The 27,921-nt window shown below is 41.6% G+C and overlaps 1 protein-coding gene across 5 annotated transcripts; it reads right to left on the reverse strand.

The window, feature by feature from the left end:
• Window positions 1-1,387: 1,387 nt before the first annotated feature.
• dhrs7b (dehydrogenase/reductase (SDR family) member 7B) lies at window positions 1,388-27,921 on the reverse strand. Of its 5 annotated transcripts, none has more exons than XM_043711890.1 (7): window positions 27,808-27,921; window positions 15,232-15,407; window positions 13,500-13,615; window positions 11,920-12,130; window positions 5,414-5,506; window positions 3,788-3,940; window positions 1,388-2,933 (listed from the first exon to the last, which is right to left on the reverse strand). In XM_043711890.1, the coding sequence occupies exons 1-7, from the start codon at window positions 27,825-27,827 to the stop codon at window positions 2,728-2,730; spliced, it is 975 nt and encodes a 324-aa protein (XP_043567825.1). In that variant the 5' UTR covers window positions 27,828-27,921; the 3' UTR covers window positions 1,388-2,727. The 5 variants fall into 5 exon arrangements, with proteins under 5 accessions (XP_043567825.1, XP_043567830.1, XP_043567826.1 ...); XM_043711895.1 differs by lacking the exon at window positions 27,808-27,921 and adding an exon at window positions 27,580-27,801; XM_043711891.1 differs by lacking the exon at window positions 27,808-27,921 and adding an exon at window positions 27,609-27,696.

Consider the following 27,921-nt stretch of genomic DNA (forward strand, 5'->3'; position numbering starts at 1 on the left):
ATAGCTGCAACATGACCTCCCAACTCCTATACTCAATGCACGGACCAAAAAAGTCAAGCATATCAAACGCTGTCTTCACCATCCTGTCTACCTGTGACTCCACTTTCAAGGAACTATGAACGCTATGCACTCCAAAGTCTCTTTGATCATCAACACTCCCCAGGACCTTACCATTAAGTATGTAAGTCCTATTCTGATTTGCCTTTCCAAAATGCAACACCTCACATTTATCTAAATTCTACCATTCCATCTACCAGCTACCACTCCTCGCCCATGGGCCCATCTGATTAAGATCCTGTTGTACTCTGAGGAATGTCAGGCTCTATTTTTTCACTCAACCTTGGAGTGTTTTGGCAAGGAAGAGTGCAGGATTCCATTTGTTTAATGTGACAATTTATGGTGGATTGTCCACCACTAGTTACATACAGTGTCTTGTGAAAATAAATTTATACCCGGTGTAACAAACAACAATTCAGTAAATAGTCAGCTGATACAGGATCTTTATGGTTTTGGATTAGAACATAGAACAATATAGCACAGAACAGGCCCTTCGGCCTTTGACGTTGCACTGACCTGTGAACTAATCTAAGCCTATCCCCCTACACTATCCCATCATCATCCATATGCTTATCCAAGGATTGTTTAAATCTTCCTAATGTGACTGAATTAACTACATTGGCAGGCAGGTCATTCGACACCCTTACCACTGAGTAAACAACCTGCTTCTGACATCTGTCTTAAATCTATCACCCCTCAATTTGTAGTTAGACCCCCTTGTACAAGCTGACATCATCAACCTAGGAAAAAGACTTTCACTGTCTACCCTATCTAATCCTCTGATCATCTTGTATGTCTCTATCAAATCCCCTCTTAGCCTTCTTCTTTCCAATGAGAACAGACCTAAGTCTCTCAGTCTTTCCTCATAAGACCTTCCCTCCCGTCCAGGCAACATCCTGGTAAATTTCCTCTGCACCTTTTCTAATGCTTCCATATCCTTCTTATAATGAGGCATCCAGAACTGTAAACAATATTCCAAGTGCGGCCGCACTAGCGTTTTGTATAGTTGCAGCATGACATTACAGCTCCAGCACTCAATCCCTCTACCATTAAAACCTAACATACTGTATGCGTTCTTAACAGCACCATCAACCTGGGTGGCAACTTTCAGGGATCTACGTACATGGACTCCAAGATCCCTCTTCACATCCACACTACCATGAATTCTTTCATTGACCTAGTATTCTGCCGCCTTGTTATTCTTCCCAAAGTGACTCACCTCACATTTATCTTTATTGAACTCCATTTGCCACCTCTCAGCCCAATTCTGCAGATTATCCAAGTCTCTCTGCAACCTCCAACATTCTTCCACACTGTCCACCACTCCTCCGATTTTAGTGTCATAAGTTCTCAATTTACTATTTGCTCATTCTAGACACTTTAATAATCTATGACATCAACCTGAATAAGAAAGTGGACTGGAACCTAAGCTTAACACTGAATGACAGATGAAACGTGTTTCTCTCCCTTTTTCCCCACTCTTTCTGTATAAATTCCTCACTTTAAACTGTCTGATAGCATTAGCAAGAAATGAACTTTCTGTGCCCCTGGAGCTGGAATTATAGTCATACTGTAAAAAAAACTCATGAAGTCTTACACTATGATTTTAATAAGGAGGGGGAAATTGAAAATTTCACACCAAATTCCTTTAGCAATTGATTCAAGGTAAAGAGATCACAAGGACAAGGCATGCAAGATTAAGAGTGGAACTACTCTACATTTTTCGGTCATGTTATCTGTTCTTCTCCAACCGAACCCCACCCAACTAAAGATATCAACTGCCAGCACAGCAGGGATCTGCCTAGTTCAATGTTGCATTTCAAAGCTTTTTAGAACCAATTTCATTTGCACAAACATGCATTCAAGCACAGTATCCAAAGTCACTGCTCCTTAAATATCAAACTTTTATCTAATATCTTTATTTGTTTTACAGAAACATAATATACTTAAAGTTTGTAAACAAATTTACACATTTAAATACTTCAGATGCTGTAGTTGCAACACAAACTCAGTCTGGCTCTGCTTCCTGGGGCAGACAATGACAACGACAACAGAACAAAGTGGAGTAAGAATCTCTGAAGGATATAATTTCAGTCCACTCCGATTTTGACTAGATTTGGATGTTCATACCTGCTTGCAGTTCAAGTTCAACATCTGTGCAAAGCATTTTCAACTTCACACTGACATTAAAACTGAGATATGAATACAGTCAGTTCTGCTATAATGCGTGTTTCTTCAACACGAATTGGCTTTATCGTGACTGAAGAATTTAGACCGTTATTTGTAGATGTGAACTATACTTATCTCTATCGGCTATAATGTGATTCTGGCCCCATTAGTTTAAATGGCGTGGCTATTGCATGATTTTCTTATAACGAGATTGCATGAGAATGGAACTATCGCGTTATATCAGAACCGACTGTACAATGTTATATATTTGTTCTGCTCTTATTTACTCACAATGTAGGTTTTGATTTTTTTCTTTAATCTCATGCTCAATATTAATTTATCCTGATTTCAAGAGTTTCAAAAACAAAATGAGTTCAGGAGATATATTTGGAAACAAATGTTCAGCAGTCAGTGTAGAACCGAGTTGCAAAGTAATGGCACCAAGAGGCCTTAACAGTAACGTTCATGGAGAAAAAGTGAGTTAGGGCACCCCAGACAAGGTTAATTATCCTTCATCTTGCGCTCTTTCTTAGCTCTGGCTGTCATAATAGGAAAGAAGAGACTCGGAATCAAAGTTCGCAAGTAAACTGCGACTGTCGGCAGAAATCCAGCTAGCAGAACATCCTTCTTCCTCCTGCACACAGCCGTTAGAACAGCTTCAGCAACAACACGAGGTTCATAGCCTTCTGCTGTATTCTTGTCCATCACTGGTTTCAAATGAAGAAAAACAAGTAAATGAAATGACCGGTCACCACCTCATTACATTTCTTATGCAATCTTAACCAAATGCTTTACTATCAAATTAAAAATCCAAGCCACTGGTCTGAGGCTCAAAGTGCAGAACGTTACAGAGGTCTAAATGGTGTACTGTTCTTCCTTATTCTTATGGTGAGAGTAGGAAAGACAAGGATATTGATCAAGTTGGAAAAGAACAAACACATTTATAACAAGCCAGATGATTCTTCTTTCCAGTATCTAAACAATGCTCTCAGTTGATCCAAATCTCTTCAGCCTGTCTGCAATTAAAATAAGTTCATTGATTCACGTTGCATCTCAGAGCAGCAATGCCTTTTTAACCTCCCCCAGGTTTGCAACCTTCCAAGATCTCTAGTCATCCAACTGTGTATCCTCACTTTACTTTGATTGACCACTGGTAACCATGCACTCTGGGATTCCTTCCCTAAATACCTCTGCCTCTCCATCTCCCCTACCACGTTTCTTAAAGGCCACCTCTTTGACCTTCATCAGATCAGTGTCAATTGTTTTCCTGGATAATGTTCCTTTGTTTTTTAAAATGACAAAATATTTCACTCTGTCAAAGGTGGCATATCAATGCAATTCATGGTTGCTTCACAAAGGATTTATGTATGTTTTTATGTATATACAGAAAGATTTTTAATAGAGAATGAAGCTGCCATCTTCTACAATTTAAGTGACTCCTCGATCCCCATTTATCCCCTCAAATTCTTCCAAATAATGACATTACAGACATTGGCAGTAACCTATCTGTAAATGAGATCCTCACACGATATAAAACAATTCAAAGTAATTAAAAGCATACCACCATACTTGGATCCATTCCCAGTCACCGCATTCAGGGAAAGGTTGGTGCGGATATATCCTGGACTAATTATAGTCACCTTAACTCCGTACTGCTCTACCTCTGCTCGTAGACAGTCAAAGAAAGCTTGGGTAGCATGCTTAGATGCTGCATCTGGAACAAGAAATTAGAAATTTGTCATTGGAATTTGTCCAGAAGAAGAAGGTATCTTAAAATTCTCTCTCTGAACTAAAGGCGACAATTAGAAAGCTTAAAGTCAGTGTAGTTTACTTAATATTTTGCCACAACATAAATATCAAGAGTTGAACAATCTACTAGCACAGGGTTTATATAATTACAGTATCTGAATAACACATGCTGTAATTAATTTACAAATTGGCCAGTAACTCTAGGGGAAGGTTAAACACGTGGTGATTCACTATTCACCACCAGTTGCTGAAAGGCTTCATGAAAGTTGCTGCCTGTCTTTACCCTGAGTTTCATGAAGTTGCTGCATTTTCATATTAATTGTCTTTTAAACATGCTTGATATCTCAAAGTGAAGACAGACTTTGTTTCCAAAGGAATTATGTAGTGGTCACTTCTAATGGTACTATCACAGGCAGATGCACCTACTACAAATAGATTGGTGATGACATAGCTAAGTATATTTTTCCCTACCATTGGTTTCCTCAATTACCTGCCGCAGACCTAGTCTAGCAATTATGTCCTTTGGGACTTGACCAGCTTGGTTAGTAGTGGTGGGACCAAGTCAATCGTAGTGATGGAAAATTACTATACTCTGGGTGAGGAATTCAATGTCCTGCCACCCTCAGAAATTCTTCCAAGTGCTGTTCAAGATGAGTACTGATTCAACAGCTGAAGAGAGTCTGAGTGTGCTGCGAGGAGGTAATCGGCAGGATTGTCTGCGATTGACTTGATGCCATGAGATATCATGTGGTCTAGAGTCAATGTGGAGGACTTTTGCATCACTGTAGCACCAGTTGTGCTGGGTCTGTCTCATCAGTGGAACAGGATATGCAGAGGGATTGTGCTGTCTGGAACAGAGTCATTCACTTGGACTTACACTTGTAGACAATGTCGGACTATTGTTTAACTAAGCCATGGCACAATTCTCCCAATTTTGGCACAAGCCCCCAGATGTTAGCCAGGAAAACTTTGCAGTATTGACAGGGCTGAGTTTGCCATTGTCATTTCTGGTACTTTGGTTGATGCCGGGTTGTCCATCTGATTTTATTCCTTTTAATCAGACTACATAGCAGCTGGAAAGAATTGAGTGACTTTCTAGGTCATTTCACAGGGAATTTTAAAGAGTCAATCACATTGCTGGGTCTGGAGTAATCTGTTGGCCAAGATCAGGTGTGGATGAGATTCTTAGCAAATGGCTTACGACAAGTGACAATATTTCGATCATGAGACCAATTATTTTTTAAATTCCTGATTTTTGTTAATCAAATTCCATCATTAGTGATGGTATTCAAACCCATTCCCCTTGAGAATTACCCTGGATCACTGGACTATTGATACCATAATGCCATTGTCCTCCTTTAATGTGTTACTTAATCATACTGGTGGATGAAATACAGTACGTATAAACAAAAAGTGATGAATGCTTCACCATACTTACAAGCAGATCGAAACGGAATTGCTATTTTCCCTTGGACACTACTAATCACTGCAACATGTCCACTTCTTCTTTGCACCATGGAAGGCAGGATGGCTGCAAGGTTAAGTGATTGACATATAGTTAAGACATTGCATAGTGGTGCCTTGCACACCAACCAGCAGCTCTTAACAATGAATCTAACACTTCACTATGGGGATCATTATCCAGACAGAGCAGACCCTCAACAGCAGCTGTTACACAAGCTAGCATGAAGAAACAATGGTGCTCCATGGTCTGTGCTGTGAACTTCATCCCTTAGCAGCTTTCCAAATATTACAGTGATTTTGTTCTGTGTGCAGATGAGTCTTTAAAACCAGTTGCCCACCAAGCCATACATTTTTCTGAATTGAAACTAGCGTAGTTGTCGTTCCTTCACTGCCACAGTATAAAAATCCTGTAATTCCCTTCCTAAACATCACTGCGTGTTATTACAACACGTGGACCGCAGCGGTTCAAGTACAGTCAGTTCTGCTATAATGCACATTTTTTCAACGTGAATTAGCTATAACGTGATTGAAGAATTTAGACTATTATTTGTAGAACACTAACTTTCCGTACCTTTATTGGCCTTAACACAATTCTGTTCCCATTAGTTTAAATGGTGCTCCTGTTATGCAATTTTCTTGTAACATGGGATTGCACAGGAAGGGATCTATTGCATTATATTAGAACAGACTGTAGGTAGCTCATCACTATCTTCTTAAGGGCAATTAGAATGTATAATAATTAACTGTAAAACAGTGACCTATTAACTGAGCCCCTCAAAGAATCTGTACATAGACCATTCTATGGAAATCATTGTCGTTTAATCAAAGAAGAATGTCAAAACGTATTGATGCTTAGTTTTTCAGAGCTTCAAGTATTTTGCAGATATGACATTAAAGTGAACAACTTAATTCCATTTTACTAGAAGAAGACCTTTATTCTGTTTCTGGTGGTTGAGCACCATCTAGTGATCATCCAGAGTAAAACTGCAGAACTCCACTGATTCAGATGACCTCAATGGATTTTATTCATTCTGTGGCTTGGCCGTCACACTCAGATTGCCATACACTCCTGTTTTGTTCCTATCAAGAGCTCCACATTTCTAGCAGGAGATTCTAGTAGAAGACAGCAAGGGCACAGCTGTTGCATCTGGGTTGGGACTAATGCCAGGTGGGATTAGGGAAAGGAGGGCCTGTGGGGGAGGTGTTGTTGAGGGTGTGTGTGTTAGTTTGGAAGTTAGACTAAGTAACTACTAACTGCAGAGAACTCTCCAAATTTTCTGATTTAAATGGTCTCTTTGGGACAGTTCCAGTTGTAGGGGAATTGCCAATTGAAATCTTCAATTCTCTGGGCAATTCCTTCAGAGTTTGCTAAATCAGGGATTCCGCAGGGTCCTGAAGTTCACCTCCCATCTATACTGCAGAAATGACTATAAGGCCACCAGAAAATCTGGCCCAGTTTGTTATTAATTTATTTCTGCCCCTGCTCTCGAGAAGAGGTTAATCCATGTTCATCTGCAGTTTTCAGCTATTAGGAAGCTATTGATCCTTGTTCGATTGCTCACTTAAGTATGAACATGGATACAGAGTCTTGGTAACTAATTGATCACAGACAGAATCCTAGCCCACTGCAATGTCAACTTCATTTGACACATACAAACTCCTGCATTTTGTAACAAGCATCAATGGATAGCAATTGGCAGACTTCACCCCAAATGCACCCCTTTCCACCCTGCACACGTGAGCCATATAGCCAATTATAGCACCCCAAAGCAGTTTAGCAATATTGGTGGAGATAATTATCGGTCAGGAAACCACAAATAACTCCCTTGTTTGGATGCAGGTTTGCTCGCTGAGCTGGAAGGTTCATTTTCTGACGTTTCGTCACCATACTAGGTAACATCTTCAGTGAGCCTCGGGATGAAGCACTGGTGGTGTAACCTGCTTTCTATTTATATGTTTGGGTTTCCTTGGGTTGGGGATGTCAGTTCCTGTGGTGACATCATTTCCTGTTGTTTTTCTCAGGGGGAGGTAAATGGGTTCCAATTTAATATGTTTGTTGATAGAGTTCCAGTCCCAGTGTTGTCCCAGTCGAAATGGTGTCCTTCCTCACCAGTCCCAGTGTTGTCCCAGTCGAAATGGTGTCCTTCCTCATCCGTATGTAAGGATACTAGTGAGAGTGAATCATGTCTTTTTGTGGCTAGTTGATGTTCATATATCCTGGTAGCTAGTTTTCTGCTTGTTTGTCCAATGTAGTGTTTGTTACAGTTCTTGCAAGGTATTTTGTAAAACACATTAGTTTTACTTGTCTGTATAAAATCTTTCAAGTTCATTAGCTGCTGTTTTAGTGTGTTAGTGGGTTTGTGGGCTACCATGATGCCAAAGGGTCTGAGTAGTCTGGCAGTCATTTCTGAGATGTCCCTGATGTAGGGGAGAGTGGCTAGGGTTTCTGGACATTTTTTGTCTGCTTGTTTGGGTTTGTTGCTGAGAAATCGGCGGACTGTTTTTTCATTGGGTATTCGATCTTTTTGAATACACTGTATAGGTGATTTTCCTCTGCTCTTTGTAGTTCCTCTGTGCTGCAGTGGCTCATTGAAATAATGTTCTAATGCAGCTTCATTTGTGATGTTGGGACGACTGCTTCTGTAGTTCAGTATGTGTTGTTTTCCTGTAGATGCTGTTTTGAAGTTCCCCATTGGCTGTTCGCTCTACTGCGACATCCAGAAATGGCAGTTTTCCTCCTCTTTAGTGAATTTTATGCCAGTAAGAGTATTATTGATGGCATTAAGGATTTCCTCCAATTTGTTGCGTTTAGTGATGACAAAGGTGCCATCCATGTAGCAACCCAAAGTTTAGGTTGGATGGTTGGCAGAGCTGTTTGTTCGAGTCTCTGCATTACTGCCTCTGCTAAGAACCCTGATATCGGAGATCAGGGTGTTCCGTTGGTTTGTCTGTAGATTTTGTTGTTGAAGGTGAAGTGGGTGGTAAGGCCGAGGTTCAGTAGCTTGACGATGTTGTCCTTGCTGATGAAGTTGGTGGTGTTTGGTGTATGTGTCTTTCGTTCTTCTAATAGTGTAGTCAGTGTTTCCTTGGCCAGGTTGATGTTGGTAGATGTGAACAGAGTTGTTACATCTAAGGAGACCATTATTTCATCCTTTTCTATCTTGGTGTCTTTGATGGTCTTCAGGAATTCTTGAGTGGAGTGGATGGAGTGGTGTGAGTCTTCTACTAAGTGTTTTAGTCTTTGGTGTAGCTCCTTGGTCGATCTGTAAGTTGGTGTTCCAGGTAGTGAAACTATGGGTCTGAGGGGGCTTCTAGTTTGCGAATTTTAGATAATCCTTAGAAGCGTGGTGTGTTGGATCCGTCTGGTTTCATTTTGTGGAAGTCAGTCTTATTTATTTCTCCAGATTTCTGAAGTTTTTGAACAGGGCTGTGATTCAGTTCTCCAGTTGTGGGGTTGGTTCTATCGCCACTTGTTGGTAAGTGTTGGAATCTGCAAGTAGTGCGTTCACATTCTCAATGTAGTCTCTTTGATTTAAAATGAATGTCCAGTGTCCTTTGTCTGCAGGTAGGATAACAATGTTTTTATTTTTTTTAGTCTTTCTAGTCTTTCCTTTCTGTGTATTGAGTGTGTTTCCTTCAGTTTTCCTGCTTCATGTTGGTGCGACTGCCTGAATGATGGTTTGTCTGGTTTTTTCTGTGAGTTGGTTGTCTTTCAGTGTTGTTTTTAATGCTGCTAAGAAATCTTTCTGGTCTGCATCCTAGAAGTTGTAATTTAATCCTCTTACTAAGACAGCTTTTTCAGTGTCTGTTAATGGTTGGTCAGAAGTTTTTTATCCATGCTTCTGTGTAATCAGTGTTGTAATTTTGTGTATCATGTATTATGCCTTACTGGCATATAATACACTAAAGAGCAGGAAAACAACAAAATGCCATTCCTAGATGTCGCAGTGGAGGGAACAGCCAATGGGGAACTTCAAACCAGCGTCTACAGGGAAACAACACATAGGGACTAAATATTGAACTACAGAAGCAATCATCCCAACACCCACAAATGAAGCTGCATTAAGAACATTATTTCAACAAGCCACTACACACTGCAGCACAGAGGAACTACAAAGAGCAGAGGAAAATCACCTATACAGTGTATTAAAAAGAACAGGTACCCAATGAACACAATCCACCGATTTCTCAGCAACAAACCTAAACAAGCAGACAACACGTCCAGAAACCCTAGCCACTCTCCCCTACATCAGGGACATCTCAGAAATGACTGCCAGACTACTCAAACCTTTTGGCATCATGGTAGCCCACAAATGCACCAAAACACTAAAACACCAGCTAATGAACTCGGAAGACCCTGTTATACAGACAGCAAGTAAAGCTAATGTGATTTACAAAATACCTTGCAAGAACTGTACGAACGCTACATTGGACAAACAGGCAGAAAACTAGCCACCAGGATATGTGACCATCAACTAGCCAAAAAAGACATGACCCACTCTCACTAATATCCTTACATAAGGATGAGGAAGGACACCACTTTGACTGGGATAACACATTCATTCTAGGACAAGCCAAGCAGAGACAGACACGTGAATTCCTCAAATCATGGCATTCTTACCAAAACTTATCAACAAATACATTGACTTGGATCCCATTTACCACCTCCTGAGAAAAAAAAACAGGAAATTACATCACCATAGGAAATAACATCCCCAACCCAAGGAAATCCAAACATATAAATAGAAAGCGAGCTACACCACCAGTGTTTTAGCCGGACGCTCACTGAAGATGTTACCTAGTATGTTTATGAAACGTCCGAAAACGAACTTGCCAGCTCAGTGAGCAAATCTATATCCAGAACCTCAACCTGAGCTACAAATCTTCTCAAAACTCACTAACTCCCTTGTTCTTCAAACTAGGACATCCTCAGTGTCCATCTAAGAGGGATACTGAAGCTTTGGTTTAACATCTCATTTGAAGGGCAACACTTCTAACAGTGCCCAATTGGGTGTGTTGGCCTAGATTGTTTACTGAAGTCTGTACAGTGGGATTAGAACCTACATCTGATTCAGTGGTCAGCGTGCTACCATTGGGCCACCACTGTTGCTCCAACTGGCTGAGATCAACTTTCAGACCAAACATCATCATCTTTAAACAATACATCGGTGAGCCACTAGGAAGCTGTGAGAGTGATTAAATCAGAGGTGTGATTCAGAAGAACATTTAATCACTGTTCCAACAATAACAACAACACAGCTAATGCTTCACATTTACCGAATAGCACAACACGAAGGAGTATATGTTAAATAGTAACCAATAAAATGCTTAGAGACCAATAGCAGGATAGGAGCTTTTTCAGTCCACTGGATTGTCTTTTGTCTTAATAAGGGAAACAAGTCTTATGGTATAAAACCGGAAACTGGTGTTTAGGATTATATAGATCGACCACGATCTCATTGAATGGCACAGGAGACTCGAAGGGGGAAGTGACTGTGTTCTGCTCCTATGTCTAATGTATCCTGTGTGTTCAATTCCAACCCTGAGACTGGAACATAACATCCAGGTTAGCACTCCACTGGAGTAATGAGCAAGTGCTGCATTGTCACATAAATGATACTCACCTTAGGCCACATTTTGTCCTCTCAATTGAATCTAAAAGATGCCAAAGCACTATGAAAAGCAGGTGAATTTTCCCCAGTGCCTATGCCAACATGGACGTCTCAATATCAAAAAACTAACTATTTGGTCATTATCACATTAATGGTCGTAGGATCTTGCTGTATTCAAATTGGCCGCTGTATTTCTGACAATGGCTACATTTCAAAAGTTCTTCACTGCTTGTCAAGTATGTTGAGACATTCTGAGTTCATGAAAAGTGTTATATCAATGCAAGATTTTCTTTTCTTTCCCTCTTCCCACATTGCTGGCATTTGATCTTCCTTCAATGAGGAGAGGGTTGTCATAAAAATCATGAATCAGGTCATTTTCACATACCACCTCCTGGCCTTGTTATCAAACAATGCTGACAGAGAACGGGCATGAAATTGTCTCCATCTTTTTATTGTGTAGCCATGGCATCGAGGAGAAGACCCAGAATGGGGAGGCAATGACCTATTAGTATTATCATATGATTATTAATTCAGACAGTCAGGTATTGTTCTGGGACTTAGGTTCAAGTCCCACCATGGCAGATAGTAGGATTCGATTTCAATAAAAATCTTGAATTAAGAGTCTGACATTGATCATGAAACCATTGGAAAAACCCATCTGGTTCACTAACGTTAAGGGAAGGAAACTGTTGTCCTCATCTGGTCTGGCCTACATGTGACTCCAGACCTCGGAAATGTGGATGACTCTTAACTACCTTCTGGGCAGTTTGGGTTAGGCACTAAATGCCCATATCCCGTGAATGAATAAAAAAACTCAATATTAATAATAAAGGGAAACTCTCAGAACTGAAAACTAACAACATGATACCTTTTGTTAAAGCAATTGGTCCAAAATAGTTGGTGTTCATCACATCTTTATCAACACTTATGGCAGTGTCCAGGATGTTGCCTCGGTAACTGATCCCTCCATTATTTATTAGAATGTCCACTTGACCAAAGCAATTGAGAATCTCATGTGCGCTGCTTCTCACAGCGTCTAAGTCAGCCAGGTCAAAGGTCACAATGTGAGGTGTGTGCGTCTACAAACAAAACCCAGATACACAGTAAGGAAATGAAATCGCACATCCGCTTTTGCATTGATTATACTTATCTTGAACCATCAGAAAAAAACTCAAGTGTATTGTAATTAAGCCGCAACGGGGATGGGACAGAGCTCCATGCCCAACACAACTGTCAGCCCTGTAACCAGACTGATAACATTGGCAGCTCACCTAAGGGGGCTAAAATTGAGATGGCCAAGTGAGGGCCAGCTCCAGGGAAAACAACTTTGCATGTGGGACTGCTTTATGGTTCTGATGCCAGAACCCTGAAGCCCACAGGAAATCCTGCCTTAAGGTTCACCCAGCCAAAGGCCCTGTCCACACTGATCTACACTGGTCCCTCTACTCTTGTCTCCATCCTGTTGGTGAGAAGTTACCTCCAACAGGGCGTGTTACCTGATGTGGTAATGTCTATGCTATCGCCCATAAAATGAGAAAATGGATTAGATATTGCGGTATTGAAGAACCTGTTTATACCTATTAGGTATAAACATTATTTTCTTCAGGCACAGGTCTAGAATAACATTAAGCTATTAGGTAACAGAGAAGCATGCTTTGAGTAATGTGTAATGCTTTAAGTGGTATGGGGTGAGATGGAGTATAAAATTCTTGTACTCTCAGATCACAAGCTATGATGGAGTGAAGATATCGTCAACATGTCTCCCAACAGTGGGACATGACACAATACCATTAACATTAAAAGTCTTATCCACAAATCACTCCACAGTCTTACCACAGGATATCTGTTAGTTACTCACTGACACAGCTACTCAAACATCATGGGTTGCGCTCTTCACAAGCTAGCATCCAATTTCAATTCACAGACACACAAGTGTTCAGCACCACTGCTGCTATTGCAATTTGAGTAAAACCTCTCTTTATCTACTTGATTTAAGATTACTTTATTCCCTCGTCTGGCTAGCCTGGCTCACTTGCTGTATTATTCTGATATATATCCACACCAATCTGGAAAATGAGGTGTTAAGGAAATCAAAAACGTAACAGTATTGTGATGTTGTAGAGCCCTTGGAACTCTCTATCTCAGAGTGTTTGGCTCATTTCATAGCAGGGTACATGGAGTGTACAGCCCAGAAACAGGCTATTCAGCCTTACAGGTCCACACTGTAGAGCTTCCTCCTACCCCTCCTTCTTTTATCCTCATTAACGTATTCTCCATAAATACATCTGTACTATTGTTTTCAACCACTCCATATGGCAGCAAGTTACATTCTAACCATTGAGAAAGAAGTTTCGCCTTATTTTAGCCATTTCCTTATTTTTTATAATTTCTGTATTTTGAAACACTAACAAACATAAGCAATTACTTGTATTCCAAAGAACAGTCTACCTTGCTCTTGTTGTTCACCATTCCAGTTAGCTCCTTCACAAGTTCCTCCAGCTTCTGCTTGTTCCGTCCGCACAACACCAGCCTAGCACCAGCTGCATGGAAAACCCTGGCGCACTCTTACAGAGAAAGCAACAATCATTGGAATCAGCTTCAACAGCAACAAACACTTACACTTATATAGTGCCTTTAATATAATACAATATCCCAAGGCACTCCACATATTAACAAACCAACTTTGGCATAGATCCACATAAGATGATATTCAGACAAATCATAACAGGCTCAGTCAAAGAGGTAAATTCCAAAGAAAGAGAGGTAGAAAAGTTGAGAGAGAGAATTCTGGAGTTTAGGGCTACCTTATCTGAACCGGTGGCTACCAGAGTGATTAAAATGCTCAAAGACTGTTTTTTTTTGCATGAAAGCTGAGCGCCGTGGCATCATCACAGTTAAAGTGCATGTGTTGGTACTGTAGAAATGGATATGATGGCCCAATGAAAACAAAAGTGAGACGCTTTCTAACTAATTCTTCCCATCTTACATTTAGCATTATTATTTAATAAAATCTATTGGGGTCAAGGTGCTGGGAGGTGGTTATCACACTGCACACTCAGATCGGCCTCAGAGTCAAAATCTCATGCATCTGTAAGGATTTATTGTGAAATGACACGGGATGGCACAAACACGAATGGGCCAAAGAGTCTTCTTCTGGAGTGTCTTGATTCTATGAATCTGAAACTTTGGCCTGCCTTCAACCAATTCTTACCATGATGGTGCTGGATTGTCAAACTCACTCAGACGGCTCACACAGATAACTGGGATGGACAAAAAAAGTGTCTAATTTGGGGGTTAAGCCTCATTATTGGGAGCACAGTAGCATGACTGTTCAGCAATACCTGATCTGCGGTGCACTTTATCCATAATGACCAGATTCTGATTATTGGTGCAAAAGTGAAAATCGTGGTTTGAGTTTTAATCATGATACGTGTACTGACGCACACAACATTCTGATTAGGTCTGAGCTTAAGTGTTCTGTTCTGGGCACCACGCTTCAGGAGAGATGGGATACCTTTCTGGGTGTGCAAAAGAGGCTTACAAGACTAGCACTCAAAACGAAAAGCATCAGTTGCGAGGAAAGATTAAGAAACTTGGATTATCTTCTGCAGAGCAGAGATGCTTAAGTGGAGACTTAATACGGGTGTTCAAAGTGAATTTTATTGGAGTAAAATATTAGTAAGAATAAACTATTTCCATTGGCAGAAAGGTTGTAAGGGAGTACAGATTGGCAAAAAGAATCAGAGGTAAAGCCTTAAGAATTTCTTTTGACTCAGTGTGCTGCTGTGATCCACCTACAAGAGTGAAGAAAACAGATTCAACAACAACTTCCAAAAGGGAATTGCATGGAACTTAATTATAAAGTAATGAGGAAAAGAGGAAGGGAATTTAAAAAAAAATAAGAATTGGACTAACTGGATAACTCTTTCAAACAGATGTGACAGGCACTATGGTTTTTCTCCAGTGCTATACAATACAGTGTCAAACAGCAGCATGTAAGTCATACACCAAGTTTCAAGGGTTTAGAACCATGGATACAACATTTTAAGGCATGGTTGTAGTCACAAACAAACAACTGCACACAACTAGGGAAGAGCTGAGAGGGAGGGAAAGCTATGGAGGAACAAAGACATAAATATGAAATGAACAGACCATTACATTATCTGTGTTATTACCTTACCTTTACCGAGGCCAGAGCTTGCTCCTGTTATCACCACCACAGCATCTTGAACTATTGCTCGATCCTTCATGCTCTGCAGCAGTCTGAATAAAATAATAAGGCCCACACTACCCAGCAGCAATGGCAGGAGGTTTGAATAGGATATTTCCATGAGAGTCCCTTTGTACAGCATTTTCCTGGGGATTATAAAAATAAAAGCAATTCACTTGGCTCGCCTAATGCGCACTAGTGCCAGAGTTAAAGGAAATATACCCTTCGAGACATTCTGTTAGGCATGAATCCCCAGGATACTAAAACCAGCAGTGAATTTCACTGACAGAAAAATTCCTTTGCTTTTTGATCTGCACCTTGCAATCTTAAATATCCAGTTGAGGGAGAAGATAGGGTCTTTGCAACATTGCAGCACTAGACTTTTACACAGTAGTTTTCTTTTGGCAAATAAAGCATTAGCTAGTCCGTCTCTAATTCTCCAACAGTGAACAGACCAAGCCAGAGAGGACATGCACAGGACATGATGACATCAAGCAGCAAACAGCTGTTAATTCTATTTTAAGCAGCTAAAACCAGTCTCATCCAAACTTAGCTTTATCATCAGTTAAAGGAGGGGCGAGAAAACAACTTTGCTTCAGGTTTACAGAAATAAAATGAAACTAATTCAAAGCCCACCTTTGTAATCTCCTAACAATGTATCTTCAACAGAGATAAACCCCCTTATTAGGACAGTCCACAGGCTGCCTCAAGATTAGGTAAACTGTCCTTTAATGAGTCTCAGCGTAGACATGTGAGCTTCGGCTGCCCTGAATAGGAATGCCTAACTGTAACTAAAATACTTGGAACTCCATCTGACGTTAGGCATACGAGGTTCTTTGTGACTCAATATGACTACCAGTGTCGATGTCATTAAAGAGCTGTGATCCTCAACCCAGACAACTTTTGAATGGCTACTATCAAGCTGTAATCAGAGCCAAAGGGAGGGTAGGGGAAGGAGAGGGTGAGGGGACTGAGACCATGAGGGAAGGGGAAACGTGCGGAGCCAGACAAATCACGTTTCTGCCCCTGACCTATACTTTACTATGTGCATATGGGCAGGTAGAGAGATGAGGGTTACACCAGGATAATCTTCTTGCCCAACTGCATAATAATTCACCGACACTCATGATCTGGCTCAAAGCCAAAGGGCCAGGGAGAGGTGGCACCTAGTTGCTGTACTTTGATCAGCACAAGTTAACGCCTTTCGGAGGAGGGCAAAAGTTTGTTCAGCATGAAATAAAACATTCTATCGCCCTCAATTCACCATTCCAGACCATTCCAGGCAGTTTTGTGTTAACTGGACAACTTCTTAAATTAATAAGAAGCACAGTAATCTTATGTGAAAACCTCAATATTGCACAGGTTGTCCAACGGATTGTTCATTCACAGCAATGTGATTTGTTTATGTTTTGTCTCAAGATTTCCTATTCAGACCAAGGAGGAAGAGGCCACAGCCAGCAAAGGAACCAGCAAAAGGAACGGTGGGCCAGGATGCAAAACAGGATCAAAGTTGAGAAAGTGGCAAGCCTGGTTGTGAAAGATCAGTGGGAACATAGAGGAACAGACAGAGGTCATGCCTTCTTCAGCCGCAGCAGCACTGAATCAGCCCATTTGGTACAAAAGTCCCACACTAGTATTTATGCTACAAACAAGCCTCCTCCAGCCCTTCTGCAGCTCACTGAGTGGCCATATCCTTCCAAACCTTTTCACTTCTGTCCTTGAAAACAACAAATTCTGGAGGTCACAGCAGGTCAGACATCCATAGAGAGAGAATGCAAGCCAACGTTTCAAGTCTAAATGAGTCTTCATCAGAGTTGAAGTGAAGTGTGGAGGCAACATCATTTATGCTATGATTTGGGGGGGGCAGTGGAGTAGTGGGCGGAGGGTGCTGGTGGAGAAAAGATGATGAGAGTTCAGGTTAAGTGATAGGAATGTGAGAATGACAGAAAAATGGTATGACTCTTACCAGATTTACAAGGACCGACAGTCCCCCAGGATGAGGGAGGGAATATAGGTCATGATAACACAATGTAACAAGCTAAAAAGGGAAAAAATGGTTCACAATTTGAAGGTGTTAAACTCAATATTAAGTCCAGTAGGCTGTAAATGTCCCCTCCTGGATATCCTAGACCATTCCACAACATCAACATCTCCCTTCTCAAATCACACCTTCCTATGCAAGTGCAGAAGGGGTGATGTGGAGGAGCTGGTGATGGATTGGGATGGACAAAGTTAGAAATCACACAACACTAGGTTATATTCCAACAGGTTTATTTGGAAGCACTAGCTTTTGGAGCACCTACTCCACAACCATCTGAACTGGGAGCAGCATTCTACACCTTCAAATTGTGAACCATTTCTTCCTTTCTCCTCTCCTTCCATTCCAGGGGGACTGTCAGTCCTTGCGAGTCTGGCAGAAGACACACCATTGTTCTGCCATTAACACGTTCTGATCACTTAGATTAGATTAGATTACGTGCAAACTCCACACAGTCAGTCGCCTGAGGCGGGAATTGAACCCAGGTCTCTGGCACTGTGAGGCAGCAGTGCTAACCACTGTGCCACCGTGCCGCCCACTTAATCTGAACTATCAACGCTTTTCTCCACCAGCACCCTAACCCACTAGCTACCAATCCCTCACCCCCCCCGCACTATAATATGAATGCTGTCCCCTCCACCCTTCACCTCATGTAGACTCAAAACATTAGCTTGCTCTCTCTCCATTGATGCTGACTGATCCACTGTGATTCCCAGCATTTGATGTTTTGGTACATCTGCAGTAATTTGCTCCTTCGTTCTGTCCTAACCAAGCTTTCCTCTAAATGGTGTGATGTGATTCATCTCCTTCATATCTGGTTTCACATTCTAACAATTCTTGCATAATGAAGTTTCCCTGATTTTGATTTATAAGCATATTATAATTATGGGCCATGGCTCACCTCACAACCTTCTGTTTACCAGAGAGAATGTGCCCAATATAGTTAATTGTTCTTTATAAACTACTATTCCATTTGCTCTATCATTCTAGTTGCTTTCTACAGCCACTTTGCTTCTCCAAAGTGCTTTCAGGATTTTTGAATGAGTGGTTCCTTCGTTGATTTTACTTTTCTCTTTTGTTAAAAGTGTTGGCTCAGTGGTGTCAACCATTCACCAAAATGCCATTATCACACAGGGCTCTTTGCCTGAACAAAGATAAGCCATTGTTTATCACCAGGAACAAAGCACTTTCAGTCCCTCAGCGACTTTTGCACAGAACTGTGAAAATCAGACAGCAAGTTGTAAACTTGCAGTGACTGAAATTCGACGAGCTTTTATGATGCACCAAGCCATTTAGCCAAGTAGCTCAGTTGTTGGACCATTGTGAGCAACACAACTACGGCCATGAGTCCATTTGCATGCACATCCACAGAAGAGAGCTTCAAGTTCTGTAATAGCTTTCACACCTCCTGGAAGATGCAGCCTTTCAGATTTCAGTCCAGAGATTGGTGGTGAATAGAAACCAGAGTTCCAGCTCAGAATTCAGACATGACACCCGGTGGAATTGTCAGGTCCGGTGAGTGTAGGACACACCGCAACATCATCCAGATTATGAGGGGCCATAAATCCTCCATATAGAACCAACTACCCTATCACCTGAAATCTGACTGACAGCTTGCAAATATTTCCAGTACTATTCTCATGGGATTAGAGTGAAGATGCAAAAGACAGACTCGTACACATTCACACACGTATGTCAATGATGTAATTGGAAGCAAGAATCCTATTCCACTTTCCACAATCATGTGAGGCTTTCTGATCTGCTCCATGTTGTTCAGTTCATGCCCTTATCAACATGACCAGCAGGTGGGGCCCTATCCTTAACATCTGGTGTGTTACCTCTAACTTGATGTCTTTGAACAGCAACATTTAGCAGATCAAAGATCCAATTGTCACTTCCGTCTATGATAGACACCCTGGTTGGTCAGTATGTTATGAAATCCAGCCACTTAGAAGTACACTAAACCCAAAGCACTTTACTTACATTAATGAGAATGGACAAATTACTGTATTTACACCAGCTGAAACCATTCCATTGTTTAGATTAGATTACTTACAGTGTGGAAACAGGTCCTTCAGCCCAATAAGTCCACACCGACCCGCCAAAGCGCAATCCACCCAGACCCATTCCCGTACATTTACCCCTGCCCCTAACACTACGGGCAATTAAACATGGCCAATTAGCCTAACCTGCACATTTTTGGACTGTGGGAGGAAACCCACGCAGACACGGGGAGAATGTGCAAACTCCACACAGTCAGTCACCTGAGGCGGGAATTGAACCCGGGTTGCTGGAGCTGTTAGGCAGCAGTGCTAACCACTGTGCCACCGTACCGCCCAAAATATTTTTAATACTTCTTCTTGGGCACCACACACACACTGTTACTTATTGTCGAGTCTTGGTTATATTCAGGCAATGAAAAGTCAATTTAAAACATAATTTGGGAAGGAATTTTCCCTGAAATCTAACTTCCCTTCCTCCAATGACATGAGTGTATTGGAATGATTTTACAGCAAGGAAATACTTTCATGGTCATTTTGCTTCGGCCTGTGCACAAATTACCAGATGGCAGGACTTGAATATGTGGCCTCTGGATTGTTAGGACAAAACTGTCAATGAAACTTTGATCCCTGCACTGAGTGGGTCATCAAAACTATAATATATGGAGAACTACACTGCAAAGATCGATTTGGTTGGAGCAAAACAGAATGGCACAATGTCAAGCTGCCTTGCATCTAACCCTGCCTTCCACCATTGCTGCCAGATGACCAACACAGGCAATGCACTAAAACATTCAGAGACTAGTAGAACAGATTACCAGGCAAGTAGAGATTTCAAACCATTGTCAAGAAGAAAACTGTTGGATGGTTACCTGGGTTCACAGTTTTTAAGATTCTGACAGAAATAAACAAGTCGATGGGGCAAGGACAGATATCACTTGCTACGAAGACGATTGAGAATCATTCCTGGTTGGCAACAGGGCTTTTTAAAAAAAATTATTCATAAGGTATGGGCATTGCTGTTTGGGCCAACGTTTATTGTCCAGCGCTGGTTTCCCTCGAGGTGGTGGTGGTGAGCCGGCTATAGAAGAACTGTAACTATCCGTTGCAGTTAAGACCACAGTGCCATTAGGGAAGGAGTTCCAGGATTTTGACCTAGCAACAGTGAAAATATTTCCAAGTCAGGATGGAGAGCGGCATGGAGAGGAACTCATAGGTGGTGGGTGTTCCCATGTATCTGATACCCTTGTTCTTTGAGATGGAAAGTGGATATGGGTTTGGAAGGTGCTGTCAAAGAAGCTCTGGAAAATTTCTGCAATGTGTCTTATTGATGGCACACATTGCTGCTGTAGTGAATTTATGGTGGAGGGAGTGAATGTGATACCGATCAAGTGGGCTTCTTTGTCCTGGATGGTCTTACATACTTTTTGAGTGTTGTTGGAAATAATTCAGTTCAGTTTCTGGTAACCTCCAGCATTTTGATAGTCAAGGCAATATCATTGAATATTTGGTACTCTCTTGTTTGAGGTGGTTTACTTCTTGGCAGTGGTGCAAATATCACTTGTTACTTGTCAGCCCAAACCTGCATATTATCCAGGTCTTGCTGCATTCGAACATGGAAACCTTGAGTATCTGAAGAATTGTAAATGGTGCTGAAAATTGTACAATCATCAGCAAACATGCCCACTTGTGACCTTAAGATGAATTGATCATTGATGAAGCAGCTGAAGGTGACTGGAGCTAGGACATGACCTGAGGTACTCCTGCGGAGACGTCCTGGAGCTGAGATGACTGACCTCCAATAACCACAACCATAAATAAATGCTTGACAATGTAGAACTTAAAAGGAGACTCAAAGTTGAAACTTTTCATCCTGCACTCATTAGAACTAGGATGCAAAAAAACAAACTTGAAAAAGAGACACCATTTTAGGCAGAATGAGAATCAGAAAGTGTCAGAGGGCAATGTTGCTAGGTTTGCACAGATGACACAGAAATAGGTGGAGAGAAAGGTAGTGTTGAGCAAGCTGGGAGGAGCAGAAAGACATGGATGGGCTAGGAGAGTGGGCAAAGAAGTGGCAGACAGAATATAACATGGAAAACGTGGTAGGTTGAATACAGGCATAGATTATTTTCTAAATGAGGAAAGGCTTTGGAAATCTGAACCACAAGGGGACTTGGGAGCCCTAGTTCAGGATTCTCTTAGAGTTAACATGCAAGTTCAGTTGGCAGTTAGAGGAGCAAATGTAATGTCAGCATTCATTTCAAAATGGCAAAGGTACAACAGACTTTACAAGGTTCTGATCAGGCTGCATTATGAATATTTTGTGCAGTTTTATGTCCTCTATCTAAAAGAACGTGCTGGCCTTGGAGAGGATCCAGAGAAGGTTTATAAGAATGATCCCTGGAGTAAAGAGCTTGTCAGATGAAGAGTGGGTCTCAGCAGAGTTTTGGTGGATGAGGGGAGATCTGGTTGAAACTTACAAAATACTGAGAGGTCTGGATACAATGGACATGGAGTTGATGTTTCCACCAGTAGGAGAGACTAGGACCCAAGGGCACAGCCTCATAGTAAAGGCTGAGATGAGGAAGAATTTCTTCAGCCAGAGGCTGGTGAATCCGTGGTACTCATTACCACTTAAGGCCATGGAGCCAAGTTATTGAATGTCTTGAAAGCAGAGATAGATCAGTTCTTAATTAATAAAGAATTATGGGGACAGGGCAGGAGAATGGAGTTAAGACACATCAGGCGGAGCAAACTCAGCAGGCTGAATGGCCTAATTCTCCTCCTGTATCCTATGATCTTAAAGGTGCTTGGTTGGGCCAGAATTGGTATGGGAGTACAGCAAGAACAGTTAATCATCAATTTTAATTCTCGTATCAGGCAAGTAGATTTGTTCTGAAGAAAGGTCATTGGACCTGAAACATTGACTCTGCTTTCTCTCCACAGATGATGCCAGACCTGTCGAGTTTTCTCAGCATTTCGGTTTTTGCTGGAAGTAAATTCAGAATGGTCTCTTTGACGAGTGCAAGACAAAAAGCTTCAACTATAGTCTCCTTATAGCAATGTTTAACTACAACTATCTTGCCCCGTGACAGGTATGACTAACCAGTGAACAGTTGTTATTTCCCTCCCCCTCTTCGCACTGACTCCAGTTTTGATAGGGTTCCTTGATGCAACACATGATCAAATGTGGTTTTGATTTGCAAGGACAGTCACTCTTACCTCACCACCGGATTGCAACTCTTTTGTCCATGTTTGAATCAAGGCTGTAATAAGGTCAGGAGCTGAGTGGTGCTGCTGAAATCCAAACTGAGTGTCAGTGAGCAGGTAATACTTAGCAAGTGGTGCTCAGTAGCATTCACTATAACTTCCATCACTTCACTGATGATCAAGAGAAGATCGAAAAAGTGCTAATTTCGTGGATTGGATTTGTTTTGCTTTTTGAGTATAGGGCATACGTGGGCAAGTTTCCACATTTTTGGGTAGATGCCACTGTTATAACTGTACTACAACAGCTTGGCTAGGGGAGTGGCAAGCTCTGGAGCATGTCTTCAGAACTACTGCCGCATTATTTACTGCCTGATGGAGATAGATGTTTTTAATTAGCTTGTAAGAATAACAGAACATGAGGAGAAAAAAAAGTCACGTCTTTGTGATCCACGTTAGAACCAAAAAAAATCCAGAATTGTCAGCAAGGTCATCTTTGGAAAGTACCAGGAATGAGGAGCTAAACGAAAGTTAGGGCCTTGTAAGTCATTTTTTATGGATTATCATTGGAGCCTTGAGGAAATTGGCGTAGACATAAGCACATTACTGGGTTGAACAAGCAATGGAACGTGTATTTGAGAAAGGTCATATCATGGAACACTAAGCGGAAGTGGGTACTGCAGACGCTGGAGAATAGAGTCAAGATTAGAATAGTGTTGGAAAAGCACAGGTCAGGCAGCGTCCGAGGAGCAGGGAAATCAACGTTTTAGGCAAAAGCCCTTCATCAAGAATGAGCCTCATTCCTGATGAAGAGCTTTTGCCCGAAACATCAATTTTCCTGCTTCTCGGATGCTGCCTGTTGCTGTGCTTTTTCAGCACTACTCTAATCTTGACTCATGGAACACTGGGACCAGTTTTACAAGTGAGCTATTGAAATGGATTTAATATTGCAAATATATAAAATTTCAGTTAAACCACATTTGGAGTTGTTTACAGCTCTGGTTGCCACACTGTATGAAGGATGTGACGGCTTTGGAGAGGGTACAAAAGAAGTTTATCTGTATGTTGCCTGGAATGAAGAGCATTAGTGACAAAGGAGAGCTGGACAAACTTGGATTGTTTATGCTAGAGCAGCGGAGGTTGAGGGTGACCTGAAAAAAGTAAATAACATTACCAGAGTCAAGGATAGAGTGGATAGTCAGAGTCTTTATCTTAGTGTGCAAATGTCAAATACTATGGGGGCACAGATTTAAAGTGAGAAGGGAAGAGTTTAAAGGAGATATGAGAGACAAGTTTTTTTTATACTGAGGGTGGTAGGTGCCTGGAACAGGGAGGCATATTAAAGGGCGAATGAGGCAATCGTGGCTGTCAAGAGAAGTCAGGGACAGCATAAAAGCAAAAGCAAAAAAACATAACATGGCAAAGAGTAGCGGGAATCCCACAAAGCCCAGAGGATAAAAGAAAATAAGGAGCAAGAAGATTAAAAATGAGGGTAAGCTAGCCAGTCATATAAAAGAAGATTGCAAGAGCTTCTTTGGATATATAAAGGGCAAAAGTGAACATTGGGCCACTGGAAAATGATGGAGAAGTAGTAATGGGGTACAAAGAAATGGCAGGGGAACGGAACAAGTACTTTATGTCACTCTTCACAAAGGAAGACACGAGTAATATCCCAAAAATTCAAGAAAGCCTGTGGTGGTGGTGGTGGTAGTAGGAGTGTTGGGGGTGTTGGCAGAGGAGAGTATGGTGGCCATCATGAAGCAGAAGGTGCTACAAAAACTGAAAGTTCTGAAGGTGGATGAATAACCTAGACCAGATGGACTACACCCCAGAGTTCTGAAGGAGATAGCTGAAGAGATAGTGCAGGCGTTACTGGTGATCTTCCAAGAATTACTGGAGTCAGGGAGGATTCCACAGGACTGGCATATTGGTCTTATAACCTCCCATTTAAGAAGGGAGTAGGCAAAATATAGGAACTACAGGCCATTTAGCCTGACTTTGGTTGTTGCTAAGACTTTGGAGTCCCTTGTGAAGGATGAGATTTCTGAAAACTTGGAGGTGTTTGGTAAAATAGGGCAAAGTCAGCATGGTTTCTTCAAGGGAGGTCATATCTGACAAATCTTTAGAATTCTTTGGGGAGGTAATGAGCAGATTAGACCAAGGAGAGCCAATGGATGTTATCTACTTGGACTTCCAGAAAGCCTTTGACAAGGTACCATGCAGCAGGCTGCTCTGTAAGGTAAGGGCCCATGGTGTTCAAGGCAAGGTGCTAGCATGCTTAGAAGTTTGGCTGTCTGGCAAAAAGCAGAGAGTGGAGATAAAAGGGTCCTTCTCAGGACAGCAGCTGGTGACTGGTTGTGTTCTGCAAGGCTGTGTTGGGACTGCAAATATTCACTTAATACATAAATGATCTAGATGAAGGAATTGAGGGCATACTGGCTAGGTTTGCAGAAGATACAAGGATAGGGGGAGGGACAAATAGCATTGAGGAGACTGAAGGATGAAGAGTGGGCAAAAAAGTGGCAGATGGAGTACAACATGAGAAAGTGAGAGATCATGCACTTTGGTAGGAAGAATAGAGGCATGGACTATTTCCTAAATTAGGAGAAATTTCAGAAATCTGAAGAACAAAGGGAGTTGGGAGTCCGATTCCAGTATCATCTTAAGATAAACTTGCAGGTTGACTTGGTATTTAGGAAGACAAACAGTGTTGGCACTTATTTTGAGAAGACTAGATTAAAAAAGCAGTGATGTACTTCTGAGGTTTTATAAGGCTCTGGTCAGACCACATTTGGAGTATTGTGGAGAATTTTGGGTCTGGAGGATGTACCAAATGTCCCAGGAATGAAAAGCTTAACATGAGGAATCTTTGAGGACCCTGGGTCTATATTCCATGGAATTTAGAAGGGGGGGGGGGGATCAATTAAAACTTACAGAATACCGAAAGGCTTGGACAGAGTGAACATTGAGAAGATGTTTCCATTGATAGGCGAGACTAGGACCCTGGGCATAGCTTCAGAATAAAGGAAAGACCCTTCAGAACAGAGATGAGGAGAAACTTCTTCAGCCAGAGAGTGGTGAATCTATGGAATTCATTGTCACAGAAGGCTATGGAGACCAGGTTATTGAGTATATTTAGGACAGAAATAGATAGGTTTTTGATTGTCAAGGGGATCACAGGTTTACGGGAGGAAAGCGGGAGAATAGTGTTGAGAAACTTATCAGTCAAGAATGAAGGCAGAGCAGACTCGATGGGCCAAATGGCCTAATTTCTGCTCTTATGGTACAGGGGGATACAGACCATGTGCAGGCAGATGGGATTACTTTAGAATGGCATCATGGTCAGCACAGACATGGTGGGCTGAAGGGTCTGTTCCTGTGCTGAACTGTTCTATGTTCTACGGGCTGTGACTAAGGGCATAGCAGAGATATAAATAGTGAGTAACAAGGACATTAAATTAGTAAGGAGGGGGTGGTGTTCAGGTGGACTAAATAGTGCAGGTTAAAGCTCAAAAGAAAACAAAAGGACACTTTAGTAATAAGAATTTGCATTAAAAACCAAAGATGTAAAATAATAAAACAAAGAGATAAATAGGAAACATCCAAGTAAAAGAGCAGAATATTCATTGTTTATATAAACACAGTATATGAAAAACAAACTAAATGAACAACAGGAATAAATTCAACTTGAAGAATATTACACTGTCAAGTTGGGAACTTAAATAATAATTACCAGGTCATAAGACCTAGTGGTGAACAATTAAAATAACCCCATCATCAATAAAAGGGAAGCCCAACTCATCAAGACATGGCTGGAAATTTTTCAACAATCCATCTTGTTGACCGCCTCCTGAAGTCTAAATCATTAGATGTCAGCTTTCAGCCAGCTCAACTCATTCCAGGTTATATCAAAATATAGCTCAAGGAACTGGAAACTGCAAAAGCTGCGGGCTGACAAATTTCTGACAATAGCATAAAAGAAATGTCCTCCAGAACTAGGTGCACCCGAGCCAAGCTGTTCCAGTACAACTACAATACTGACATCTACCAGACAACTTGGAAAAGTGCCTAGGTATATCCTGTCCACAAAAAAAAGGTAATTCCAATCAGTGAATATTGTTGCATCAGTCTACTTTCATTCATCAGCAAAGTGATGAAGTTTGATAATGCAATCAAACAGCACTTGCAAAACAATAACTGGCACACTGATATTCAATTTGAGTTCTGCCAGGATCATTTTGCTTTTGACGTCCATTCAGACTTGGACCAAACATGATTTAAAAAGCTGAATTCAAGATGTGAGGTGAGAAAGACTGCCCTTAAGATCAAGGTGGTACTTGGCCAAGAGTGGCAATAAAGTGGCCTAAGTAATTGGGAATGGAGGGAAATCTCTCCACCAGCTGGAGTCACTCCTAACACAAAGAAAAATGGTTATTGTTATTGAAAGTCAATCGTCTCAGGACATTCCTGCAAGAGCTCCTCAAGGTAGTATCCTCGGCCCAACCATCCTTAGCTACTTTATCAATGACATTCCCTCAATCATGAGGTCAGGGATAAGCAAGTTCACTGACAATTGCTTAATGTTCAGCACCATTTGTGATTTGTCAGTTACTGAAACAGTTCATGTCTGTACACAGCACGACCCGGACAACATTCAGGATTTGATTGATCAGAAACATTCATGCCACAAAGCTACCGGGCAAAGACTATCCATTGATGGAGGATCTTATCTTCATCCCTTGACAATCAATGCCATTAATGTCACTAAATCCCTCACTATCAACATCCACGGGGTTACCATTGACCAGAAACTTAAGTAAACCAGCCATATAAATTAAGTGGGGAGAAAAGCATATCAGATATTGATCATTCTGCAGCAAGTAACTCACCTTCTGATGCCCCAAAGGTTGACTACTACCTACAAGGCATTACTCAACTGTATGATGGAATACTTCCCACTTGCCTTGACAGATACATGGCCAAATAAGCTCAACATCATCAAAATCAGCGCATCGCTAACTTGAAACCTTCACAAACCCCCTCAAAAATACACTGCTTAAAAACATGTACCATTTAGCAAATGAGCAATAGCAATTCACCAAGGCTATTGAGAATGGGATCCCAACCCAATCAATGGGCAGACTCCGTGAGCATTGGCCACCGGTTCCCAGCAGCAGGAAGGGAGTGAATCTTCGGCGGGGGGAGGGGGTGGTCGGTGAACAGCAAACCGAGTCCGCGGGGCAGTGAGAGGATTTAACCCACTGCACGGGTGCAGCCGCGCCGCTGACCCTCACTCACCTTCTCAGCAGCGACAGCATCCTCCCGCCCAGCAATCAATCTCCGTGACTGACAGCACCCATACAGCCAATCGAAGGCCGCGCCACCAATGACAGACAATCGGAAAGAAGGAAT

Source organism: Chiloscyllium plagiosum, chromosome 21 (assembly GCF_004010195.1).
Source record: "Chiloscyllium plagiosum isolate BGI_BamShark_2017 chromosome 21, ASM401019v2, whole genome shotgun sequence".
Taxonomy (NCBI): Eukaryota; Metazoa; Chordata; class Chondrichthyes; order Orectolobiformes; family Hemiscylliidae; genus Chiloscyllium; species Chiloscyllium plagiosum.